Source organism: Harpia harpyja, chromosome 16, assembly GCF_026419915.1.
Source record: "Harpia harpyja isolate bHarHar1 chromosome 16, bHarHar1 primary haplotype, whole genome shotgun sequence".
Lineage (NCBI taxonomy): Eukaryota > Metazoa > Chordata > Aves > Accipitriformes > Accipitridae > Harpia > Harpia harpyja.
Window position 1 is genome coordinate 19,665,888 of NC_068955.1, and position 12,269 is coordinate 19,678,156.

Here is a 12,269-nt window from a genome sequence, read left to right on the forward strand (position 1 = left end):
ACTACCATATTTGGGCAAAATATTATGTAAAATGCTTCCTTTCTGACTGATGCCTTTGTTATCTGAAAAAGAGCTATTTGATTTTGCCTCGTTCATTCCTTTCTCTCATTTTGTATTTAAGTATTACACTCTTGGTTCAAATACGTCAATGGGGAATAGGTTGGGTGCTTTTTAACACCAACACACTGAGATGTAATCAGAAATACATTACAAACCCACTGGCTTTAAGCCCTGCCTATAGAGGGCTCATACTGAGCCTGAAGGGCAAAAGGAGCATCCAGAGGGAAGTGAATGACTTCCTTCCACGGTAAGCGTTTCCCCTTTCTAGAGATTATTCCTGCCTCTGACATCCTCTTGTGCTGCTGCCTTGGGAATACGGTAACAGTTGTGCTGCCTGGAGCACTGGAGAGCAGCTGGAACTCCATTCCATGCCACCTTTCCTGCTCTCACATGATGTGAATCAGTTTGGTTTAGAATAAATTTTTAATAGCTGGACATCTGCTTAGTTTGGTTTTGAATATATTTTTCTATCCATGTAATGAAGGAAAAAAGATTACTCAGGAAAATACTTAAGTTGTTATTTAATAAACCTATACAATAGTTCATATAGCTTCCAAAAGTTCTTCAGTTATACAGCTTTTACCGATTTTCTATGTGAAGTTTTACAAATCCTGCCTTTTTATCACTAATATCGTGGTTCCTAACATTACTTGCTCTATGTATACAGAACAATAGAGAGTCTTGGCATAGCTTAGCATTCTATCAAAACTAACATGCTTTTGCCAAAAGAGAGGAAATATCTGTCTATTGTTCTGTTAGTGTAGGTGGAGTAAACGGATCTTCAGGGATTCCCTTATTGCTGTAGGAAGTTATTACAGAAGGACATTATAGCAGAGACTACGGGAATATTTACTGAAAGTTCAGTGAAACTTGAAAGCTGTTCAGCTCACTTAATAAAATGTTTATATATCCTGTTTCAGTGCACAACAAACAATGTTGAAGAAAGGAAGTTATTTCAGATCAAGTGAATTTTTATTAATCAGAAAGCTTGAAAATAACAAAACAAGTTAGATAATTTAGTCTGTTTAGATCCTCCCCCCCCCCGCCCCAGACAACACTGTAGCCCTCTCCAGGGAAAAAGAGAAAATTCTCCAGTGGTAAAAGAAATGTGTCATTGGTCCTGCAGTAATCAAAAGGTGATAGAATTCAGTTACAACTATATAAAAATATTTTACATTGTCCAAAATAAAAGCTCCAGTAAGCAATTAAGTTTTGTTAAGCACTTGCAGTTTTTTATCTTTGAGAGCAAAAAGACCCATTTCGAAATTTAATCGCATCTTAGCTGTAATTAAGGAAGACATAGTAATATTTTTTCTAATATAATTTGTAATAGTGCTTCTCATTTAGCTTTATATGATTTCAGAGACTTCCTGTACCCTTTTTTTCCAACACGGAAATATAAGAGGATTTCCAGTCTGCTACATCTGATTAACAGTGGCTGTTGTTTTACTCCTACCAAACTGCCTTCATTTGTGTTTTCACCCTGAAGTGCTTAAGCTCATAAGCTTTGTTAGCCCGGACACTGTATGAAAACTTAACTGCAGCTTTGGGAAGCACACCACTTCATAAACCGCAGGCTTGTGAGAAAAGGGCAACGGCCGAAATACAGCTTTAAAACCTTCTTCTCGTGGTTTTAGACCAGGTAGGATAGGACTCTGTGGCCTCCTGGGGCAGGAGGTCCCGTTTGTACGCTCGACACCTACACGAGATTGGTGCGACACGTACGCTCCGCAAAGATGCCCTTTTCTCCACAGCAACGGGGTTTGCCTCGGAGCAGAAAAAATAAGTGAGGGGGGAAACGGGTACTAACCTAACGTTGATGGTTCTACAGTACGTTTCCGAGTGTCCGTGTGCATCTATGCACAAACTGGCGACGCGGTGAACGAGTTCTCACAGCTGTTTTAGAGGTAGCTTTTGTGAACTTGGCAGTGGGGGGGGGGTTAACCAACTTTTAAATAGTCACTGTGATTGAATTTATCCATACGTACGCCTATCCATAGCTAAGGTTTTCATATAACCTAAGGCATACTCGTCACACCGGCTGTAACAATTGTGTTTGTTCCCATGCTCTCTTCATATCCTGTGGCTATGAGGAACTAAGAGGGAGTTCTCCCAAAGCACCGAGAAAAGGCCGTTGATAGCACGTGAATCCTCTCTGACGTCAGTGCCTTTATCTCCGCCGTTCTAAAAATGCCACCGCTTTTTCAACCCCAGTAAAACGGCTAACGTTGAGTTTTGGCAAGCGAAGTAAACGGATTTCGAACTCCTCAGTGGAGGTTTTCCTCGAGTAAGGGAATTTTTGCACTGCACACCGGAATCCCAAAAGGCTCGCTGCTTCGTTGTGAAGTGGAAAGAGACACCGGGGAGGAGGGCAGCCGCCGGCAGGGCAGCCCCAAGCACCCGCAACCTCCCGCCGCCTTGCGAACGCCGAGGCCCCGCCGCCAGGCCAGGGGCCCTGCCTGGCCGACGACCGCGCATGCGCCGCCGCGGCGGGGCGGGGCGAGCCGCCGTGCGCTCGATCGATGACTCGAGGGGCGACTAGCGCTGCTTGGCCGCTTCCAGTCCGGAGCGATCGCTGCCCGAGCGGTGCCTCCCCCCCCCCCCCTCGCTGCCCCGGAGCCCGCGCCGCCGTCGGGGGAAGGAGGATGGTGAGGGGCGGCCGGGCCGGTTCGGTTCGGGACAGGGCACCCCCGCGCCGCCCGTCCGGGCTGCGGAGCCAGCCGGGGGGGGGGGGGGGGGCGGGAGGGGGCAAGGGGGAGGGCGAGAAAGCGGGGAGCGGGCCCGTGAGTAAGCAGTTCCCGGGCCATCCGGCGCCGGGCCTGGGCCTCGCCGCTGGCGCCCGGGGCTGCCCGGGGAAGGGGGCGGCCGCGCTCCCCTCGGCGGGGCGCGGGGGCGGCGGTGGGGCGCGACCCCTTCGGCCCGGCCCGGCGTGACGCCGCAGAGGGGGAGAGGCGGCTCATGGCTGCCCCCGAAACGGGCCGGGCGGGCGCGGCGGCGGCGGCAGCCCCGGCGAGGGCTCGGCAGGGCTTCCCGCCGGCCGGGCACCGGCACGGGCACGGGCACGGGCAGCGGGACCTCGCCCTCCCGCTCTCGGGGCTCTCCCGCCGGGCATGGGGGGCTGAGGCGGCGGGCTGGCTGCTCGGAGACTTCGAGGCGGTGCTGGCCGGCAGGCGGGGGCGCTCGCTCCGGCCTGGAAAGAACCGTGGCCGGAGAAGGGGCCCCGGTGGCCGGCCTGGGACCGAACCCTTCGCCTAAATGCCCTGTCAAGACACCGACCAGAACTTCGCTCGGGAGTCCTCTTCCTGCCTGCTTGTTAGTTGTACTAATGGACTTTGGTTTGTTCGTTCTAGTTTCGCAACCAGTACGACAATGATGTCACGGTTTGGAGCCCGCAGGTAAAATCTTTGTACGCTTTCTAAGTGGCTCTTTACCTGCTTTTTGGTCTTCCTTCACTCTGGCAGCAGCGGTATCACGGCAGCGTAGACTGTATTCAGGTGCCTAAAGCTTACCGCTGTCTGCTCCCGTCTTGTTTTGTAGGCTGTAGGTTTCTAGAAAGCCATTAGCACATCTCTAAGCTTCTGGTGTGTGAACCTGAGTGGTGCTTAGGTGGGCCTTGTTACCTCAAAGTACTTTCATTCAAAGTTGCTTTCTGAATGTACCTGCGAGGTACGAAGTAGATGCTGTCGCCCTTGGGGGTTGGACTAGATGATCTTTAAAGGTCCCTTCCAACCCAAACCATTCTATCATCGATTTACAGACCTATAATAAAAAGTAAGGTATGGAAATGCATGAAACCGAGCTTAAATCTCCCCAGTGTTAGGCTACTGCTAGGTCACTCCCTCTTTTATTCACAAGCAAATGTTGGAAAGGAACTATTTGGTTTACAATTGGGAAGAACTTTTTTTTTTTTTTTAATTAAGAGCTCTACTGTATTCAAATTGTTCAGAACAAAATCAAATTATTAAAAGTTATTATTTAGTGCTTAAGTGAGAATATGCTGACTTCTTCAAGTATGTGTGTACAAAAAGAGAAACAGGCGCTGTTATGCCATACTTGAAAGCAACCTTGAATATTTGAATATTCTTTAGTCAATACCATGATAGCTGTAGATGGCTTTGAACTGTTCTCATCCTTCTTAATGATTGTGTTTCTCTGGAGGACTCTGTATCAGGACCTTTAATTTTAAAAATTTTAATCTATCTGTTACTTCAGAAATTACTTTTAAAACTACAACATTCTCTTGAGACTTTTAATAGATAATGTGAAGTCATCAACAGCACTGTTTTCTATTTTTTTCATAAATTGCCTTGAAAATATGAATAGTGCTGATGTCTTTTATAAAAAAGACATTTAAAGTAGCTACTGTGCTGCAGTTAGTGCTCCATACGTTCCTGTAGGTAAGGCAGTGATATAATACCGTAATAATTCTTGGCATTGTTAATATAGGAGCAAAGAATAATCATATTTTATTGGGGGATGTTTTCCAATATTGTTGTAAAGGAAAGGAAATACGAGATTAAAGGCTAGAAAGGGTTTCGCACTTTTACAGCCTTGCAGGTCATTCATGAAAGTTGATAAAAGCATGTTGGAGAGGTCACAGTGATTCCATACTGCTCTTGGGCAGGAAATATCCTATGTTAGTGAAATTCCAGTTATAACTTAGTCGATGGAATGGAACATTAGGGTATTTTATGCATCTAGTGGACTTTGCATTTCTCTAGATAAATCAAATCAAAAACCTTTTAGCAAAAACACCCCCAACAACATAATAGAAGGTGATTTCCCGTAGATTATCCCCAGTACATTTCACTGTAACAGCTACTATGTTCCACTCCATCACAACTGGTAGGATGCAACTGTGTGCTGCAGTTAGTAATTCCAGTATTTGCACAGTAGCAGTGAACTGACTGACTGTGAATGCTGACTACTTGACATAAGCTGGCCAGCCAGAGTGCAGAAAATTAGCTACTTTGCCCTCAGTGGTTGCATTAAGAGGACATTGTCTCATTTTCCTGCAAAGCTCCTGGCCGCCTTTGCAGAACATGTGGGGACTTAATTGTCTTTGAGACCTCTACTCCTCTTTCAGACTTTACTGCAGTTGACTAAATAACTTGTTCGGAAGTTATTAGGGGATGGATGGTGAGGCACAACAATTGCATAAGACTCATTTCTTCAGGAAACTCGATTAAAAGTTAAGTGTCCAACTTCAGCTAGAAGTTCTGTCTTTGAATTACATTGGGTCAAATACAGATTCCTCTGAAGACAGTGACAAAAGTCTTGTGATTCTTATAATGTCAAGATTATTCACCCTTTCTTTTTACTTTTCCTGTTTCTTTGTATGCAGTAGTGAGTGGCTCGGAGATGGACAGATTTTTGTGGGTTAATGGTGAGGTGTTTGCAGAGGATAATTGAGGAAGTCTATCGGTTGTAGGTTTAAACTGTTATGCAGTAAGTGTACCGATTGGGGTGGGGGACTCAAAAGGTCTGAAAATCAAAAACAATTGAAAATTGATACAGAAGATTAACTTTAGAATGATTACTTTTGATTTTATTCTGTAGGGCCGAATTCATCAAATAGAATATGCCATGGAAGCTGTGAAACAAGGCTCAGCTACTGTGGGGCTGAAGTCAAAAACGCATGCTGTTCTGGTTGCTCTCAAGGTAAATTCAAAACTGTGTTCTTGGGACAATAATGTTAGTAGAAAAGTTTTAGTTTGGCAAATAAGTTTTGCGCAGTCTAAACTTTTGTGTGTAATGTAGATGCAATCCCAGTTTCGTTTTGCTTCAGTACCAGTATAGAACTGTAAATATTTTCAGTACCGATGTAAAGCAGATTTTCACAAAATGAAGGAAATGAGTGAAAGATTTTTTTCCCTTTAAAAGATGTGTTTGGTTTTTTTGTTTGTTTTTCATCAGTTATTAAGGAGTAAAACTATTTCTTTTCCCAAAGCTTGAGTGAGTGTCTGTTCTTTTTTTTTGTTCTGATAGTTTCCTACCGAAGTGGAATTAGGTTTTTCTTGTCTTCTGTTGCAAGCTTATAAATATTTTTTTTTTATTGTTTCATGATCATATTCAGTTCTTGCTATAAATGTTAGCAGATTTCTCTACGGTGCTTGGCAAACTGTTCAGTCTCCCACATAGCTTTCTCCTTTTATGCATAGAGAGCACAGTCTGAGCTGGCAGCTCATCAGAAAAAAATCCTGTACGTTGACAACCATATTGGTATCTCAATTGCTGGACTTACTGCTGATGCAAGACTCTTGTGGTGAGTATCTTAGTTGTTGACATACACAGTTCTGCAATAATGAGTGAAAGTTCATTTGTAGACTCTTGCGAATGAAATTTTCTGGTCAACTAAGGATTAGTCTTGAGTTACTGCTCTGTTGTACTATGCCAAAGACCTCAGCATGAAATTCTGGCAGATTTTTAACTAGTTGGCAGAAATCTCATTTGTTTGGCCCAAAATCTTGCTCTTTGTTTTTGTTACTAGTAAGACAGTCCTGTCTGGTTTCCTCAGTGTGATGGGGTTTCCAAGCAGTCAGAGAAAGTGCAGCACTTATTTCCCTCTAGCAGCTGCTTCTTTGTACACACATTTAAGAAACTTACTAAAAATACACACTGCTGTATGTGTTGGCTTCAGAGGGGCTTGCTTTTTACCTGCTGGCCGCATAGTTTCATCAGTTGAGGTAAATGTACACAGAAGGAGGAGTGTTCCTCAGTTTGATAGGAAAGGAAAAAGAAGGCAGAGGAAGAATTGCTAAAATAAATTTTAATTCCTGTAATGTTACAAAGAAATGTTACCATTTAACTGTGGTTTTTTTCCAGATGATCCATCTGTTGCCTGCATGAACTTCTACCTTCTTTGCATTTGTATGGCTGAAATGCTATAATACTCTTTCAAACCTGTGGTCAACTTTCTAAATAACAATTATAGGTCATGATGAAATTAAATTATGTAATGCCTTTGACCCTTTTTCTCAACAGGCAGAGCTGAAACAAAAATTCTTACCTTAACAGACAAGTATTGAGACAAAAACTCGTTGTGACTTTGATCTATGCATTGGTTTGATTTTTTTTTCTTCTCTTTTTTTTTTTTTTTTTTTTTTTTCCTCCTAGCAATTTCATGCGTCAGGAGTGTCTGGATTCTAGATTTGTGTTTGATAGACCTCTTCCAGTTTCTCGCCTGGTGTCACTAATTGGAAGCAGTATCCTTTTTTTCTATACTTCTAACACTTTTATATTTTTTTACTTGTTCATAGTTGTTCATAAAATGATCACAGCTTAAAAGTTGTATTAAATTGAAAAAGTTAATTTTTCTTTATTGACATTGCTTGTGTATTCTTTCAGAGAATATCCCATAACATGCACTGAACTGGTAGAGAAGCAATGAAGTGCTATGCAACCTTTAACATGGCACTGTTTTTCTGTTACACAGCTTCATGCCTTTGGAGGTGGGGGAGGAAAGATGACTGCACTATTCAAAATATGATAACTTACTGGATTGTAGCTGCTCACTCAGATTTTTTTTTTTTTCTTTTTTTTTTTTGTTCCTCTGGCAACTTCTATCTCTGCATGGAACACAGTGGAGGCCTTGTATTCTGTTATCAGGTGCCTGGAAAAAGTTCAAAGGGCTAAGAAATTAAATGATGCTGTGCAGCGTTAGGCGAACTGTTTGTATAGTTGGTTGAATGCACCGTTCAGTTGTTTCAGGAAAGCTAATGGCTAAATTTTCTTTTGGTGAAAAAGAAGTTGGTATTCCAAGTAAGCTGTGAAATCCGTTTCATTTGAACGTAGTCTTCACTCCTGCAGAAAGGTTTACAAAGACTATATAATGATTTTGGTGCATCTCTGCTTGGCTTAGGAAAACGTTTTGGGTAATTAACATGTTATTTTGAGATTGTTTCCTTAGCTTACTTAAGAAACCCAGATACCAACACAGCGTTATGGCAGAAGACCGTATGGCGTAGGACTGCTCATTGCAGGTTACGATGTAAGCAAGCTGCACTAGTCACTACTGATCTAAAAGAAAATGTGCTTAATGCAATTTTATACAATAAATAGATGTTAAGAGGGGAATATGGAAGAGGTGGACTCATCAAAATTCTCTGAATAAGGAAATAATTTTCTGTATCTTACCTTAAAACATAACTTTTAAAAATGTTATTTAATAGCTTATGAAGTGTACATTTGCAAAAATGAAAACCTAATTATTTTAAGGTGCAAAATGAGATACTGCAAAAATTAGACTTGTTTGTGTTTTAAGGGATCAAATTGTTGATCCCACGATGACAGTAATTATTTTACTATTGATTATGGAGCTCTACAAACTATTATTTTAAATACTTTTTGTAAAAAAAATGGATGTGGAAATCATCACTGGCCTCTCTTGTTTAGGAGCAACAGTTTGCTTAATGCAGCACACACAGAATGTCTGCCCTCAAAAGTTTTGACATGAGGAAGGTTGAAGGAAATTGTCTTGCCTGAAATGGATGGCATGGCTAGGTCTACAGCAGGTTTTTACTTCTGTGCAGATAAGGTGGAATGTGTGTAAAATATCTACTGCGAGCTATGAAGTAGGAAGCGTACATGAGCACAGTACAGTTAATGGAACAGAGAAAGAAACACTTTTGGTGCTAGCTATCCGGCCCACATAAAAACTGCATTTTAATGAACAAAGTGTAAAGAAAGATTTTTTTTAATTATTATTACTGCTTTTTTTTTTTACAGTAGTTTTGAAGGAATTGTATAAGAACAGTGATATGACAAGCAATATAAAATACATTTATGTGCATACATATAAGCTATGAGATGTACCATGAAACAAAACTGTTTTACAAAATATCACGTGTTCCAGAAGCAGACTTGGTATGAATTTATACATTTGTTTTACATTCTGTGGGATTTTTTTCTCTCTTTGTAGGATATGGGTCCTCACATCTTCCAGACTTGTCCCTCTGCAAACTATTTTGACTGCAAAGCAATGTCCATTGGTGCTCGTTCGCAGTCAGCACGAACTTATTTGGAGAGACATATGACTGAATTTACTGACTGTGAGTAACGAAACTCTGTCTAATGGTATTCATCAATTATTCAGTTTATTTTCTGCTACTGCTCTGTTCTTTTGCATTTAGTAAGGTAGGAAGATAAATTTGGGGAGCCAAGTTTGGCATAAGTGTAAATCTGCATGAAGACAAAAATTGTAAGGAAAATATTACAAATCTTCATGTCTAACATCTGGATGCTTATTACATCTAATGAAAAGAGAATTTGTGCTCAGAAAAGCAGAGGGGAAAAAAAAAAAGGCCTCTGCCCTGTTTAAAACAGGGAAAGAACAGTTCTGTCCATATCAGAGAGGGATAGTATGTCAGGGCAAGTATTTAGGTGGTGCACTTAAAATGGTGAATTTATTTTTACATGAAACGGTCATGAGGAGGCTACTAAATGGCTTCTTGGGCAAAAAAATAGTGTGATTATTACTGCACTGGAAGCAGGGCAGGTGCCAAAACCAGATGCATTTGACTTCAAATGTAGGGAAGGGCAGGTTTCTCAAGGTATACTTTTATAACCAACTCTGTGATCAGTACCAAGAGTACCTAAGGAGAGCAGTTCTGTAAGTCAAGCTAGCCAAAGTGGTTTTCGAGTTGTCAGCTGGAGTGGGAAGGAGGGGAAATGAGTGTCTAGATATAATACCATGTAGTTAGTAAATGTCTTTCTGGTTTTATTTTAAGGTAATCTAAATGAGCTAGTTAAACATGGACTACGTGCCCTGAGAGAGACTCTTCCTGCTGAACAGGATCTGACCACCAAGGTAAATACTAGGTTTTCTTAATAAGAAATTTTACTGCCATTGTTATTAGAAAATACCACGAAAAAGATTTTGTAGGGTGTGGCTGGCACTGAAATTTGGAAGCTGAACAATGGTAGATCGTATCATCTTCATTTCATATGTCACCATTTTATCTACAGTTTTCTTAATTATCTCAGATTTAATTTTCTTTAAAAAAATTATACCTTCTTTAAATAAGACATTGTTTCCCTGGTTGCTTCATTCTATTTTAGACTTTGATCAGTGTTTAAGTTACATTACATGCAACTAGAATCACAGCTTTGCATTGTAAGCATAGGCAGTAATTCACCCGGGAGGTGAGGGAAGGTAATGCACAAACAGTTGATTGAGTATCTACAGCAGCAAAAAGTTGCAGAAACTTCTGACAATGAATTGAGGAGCCATTGAACAAGAAAATTCTAGGGATATCCACTAGTTGGTGTTCTGCTTGTAGCTGATCTGCCATTTTCCATGTTTAATTTTTTTATTCTTAGCCCACCTTGGTTTTTAGAACTCTTAAAATAATGAAAATGCAAAATAAGATTAAAATAAATGGTTTTGAAAAATCGTGTTTGTTGTTAAAAAGAAAACAAAAAATTGAAAGAAATTTAAATACTTGAAAAGTGGTTTTACTTACAAGATTTTGAAACATGATAGCTTTTGTAGGGAGTAAATCTGCCTACCTTTCCTTTTCTAGTACAATCTACCAAAGAGGAGTCTCAAAATTTCCTTTTTTCGTTAAGTAGACACAAACAGCAAAATGAGTCTCTTTGTCATGGGAGGAAACTTTCACCTGTTTCACAGGCGAAAGCTATAAAGCCACAGAGTTAGTAGCAGAAAAATGCTTCTCACTTCTTTCAAAACTTTGCTTAACAGAATGTGTCCATTGGAATTGTTGGCAAAGACATGGAGTTTACTATCTATGACGATGATGACGTAGCACCATTCCTAGAAGGTCTTGAGGAGAGACCACAGAGAAAGGTATGTGTTTTAGATATAAATAAATAGGCTTTGCTGAAAGACAACGTTATGTGATGAATGACCTATCACATTTGTGTTTACAACATTTAACACTGTACTATTCTAGTAGAGTTTTAGGAACGTGATTTTAAAATCTGAAGTTACTACGTGAAAACCATATAATCTTAGCCGCAGACTAAGATGCCTATTAAATCAGTTTATGCTGAATTGGTGATGGGCCTTCCAAAGTTGTCATCTTTCCTCATCTATGATCAAGTACTGCATTTCATTTTTTTGCAACTGAAGTGGCTACATGTTTCTCATGCCTGCCCCAAGATGCCTCCTTAGTCTCCTAGTTACCAGCTCTGTCCTGCTCCATGCTTAATTTGGATAACGCTACTTTGTAAGCTATTTGCTGACATGAGCTGCATTGATGCATTTGTGATGCTCAGTCCAGGATAAAGCTGATTCGTCACGTGTTGTTTTTTGCCCTTCTATAATATATATTTTTTTTCTCTCTTTAAGCCTGCACTGCCTGCTGATGAACCTGCAGAAAAGGCAGAGGAGCCCATGGAGCACTAGTTGGTGGATGAGTTCCTCTGTGTTAACGTATGTCTAATTATACAGGAACATTTATCCATTTGCTGGTAACTTTACCCTCACCTATATGCGTTTTCTGCTGATACATTCTGAGGATTACTCTTAAAAAAGAAAGAAACCAACCCACCTATCCTTAAAAGATAGACAGGAGGTCATAACTGAGTGTATTTTCTTTGACAAGAAAGGTGTAATCATTTTCTAAATAGTACATGATACTGTTTTTTAATGAAAAACATACTGTCTTTAACTTGTAAGGACAAGTGGAAATAAATCACTTTCTTGGAATCTGCTGTGGGTTTGGTTTTTTTAATCTGAACAAACACCTGTTCAAATACTTCTGTCATATCAAGGTGCCAGCATGTGTTTGACCATTTGTCAACGTGAGCTTTTACTTATGGTATATAAACGTGGTGCTCTTGGAAACCGTTGAACTGAGAGGACTTTAACATGCCTACAAAACTACAACATAGCTGTGGAACAAATAGGATGCAGCATGTTTCCCCATGTTGTCTAATCATTGTCTCAAACTCAGCTTGAAAAGACATCATTTCTGGTTATGAGTGTTTACCAGAAACATCATACGCTGAATAAGCGTGAAGCTGCCAACCAGCTTGTGTTTTGGTTTTTTGAGTCCTCAGCTTTAGTAAACCCCAGCTCCTGTGGAACCAAAATGAATCACTTTCTTCCTTTAGAGCCATCAGCCAGCTGTGGGGTAGCGAAGGGCTTTTAGCTGACTAATGGCCTAAATTGAAGTAATGAGGGAAGCATGTAGCATTCCTATTACAGGTCCCCTGAGCTATGGAGTCTCTGCATTGCTGCTGAA

At 40.9% G+C, this 12,269-nt stretch overlaps 1 protein-coding gene across 1 annotated transcript; it reads left to right on the forward strand.

The window, feature by feature from the left end:
• Positions 1–2,560: 2,560 nt before the first annotated feature.
• On the forward strand, positions 2,561–11,731 carry PSMA1 (proteasome 20S subunit alpha 1). Its single transcript, XM_052810602.1, has 10 exons — positions 2,561–2,708; positions 3,411–3,455; positions 5,620–5,721; positions 6,222–6,325; positions 7,177–7,265; positions 7,980–8,050; positions 8,981–9,110; positions 9,789–9,868; positions 10,763–10,867; positions 11,372–11,731. The coding sequence occupies exons 1-10, from the start codon at positions 2,583–2,585 to the stop codon at positions 11,426–11,428; spliced, it is 909 nt and encodes a 302-aa protein (XP_052666562.1). The 5' UTR covers positions 2,561–2,582; the 3' UTR covers positions 11,429–11,731.
• The last annotated feature ends 538 nt before the right edge of the window (positions 11,732–12,269 follow it).

What these genes read in the sequence shown, in the direction of transcription:
- PSMA1 (XM_052810602.1), top strand. Translation starts at nt 2,583, where the DNA reads ATGACTCGAGGGGCGACTAGCGCTGCTTGGCCGCTTCCAGTCCGGAGC. An exon ending in CCGTCGGGGGAAGGAGGATG is followed by an intron (nt 2,709 to 3,410) that starts GTGAGGGGCGGC and finishes TGTTCGTTCTAG; the next exon opens with TTTCGCAACCAGTACGACAA. An exon ending in GGTGTCACTAATTGGAAGCA is followed by an intron (nt 7,266 to 7,979) that starts GTATCCTTTTTT and finishes AGCTTACTTAAG; the next exon opens with AAACCCAGATACCAACACAG.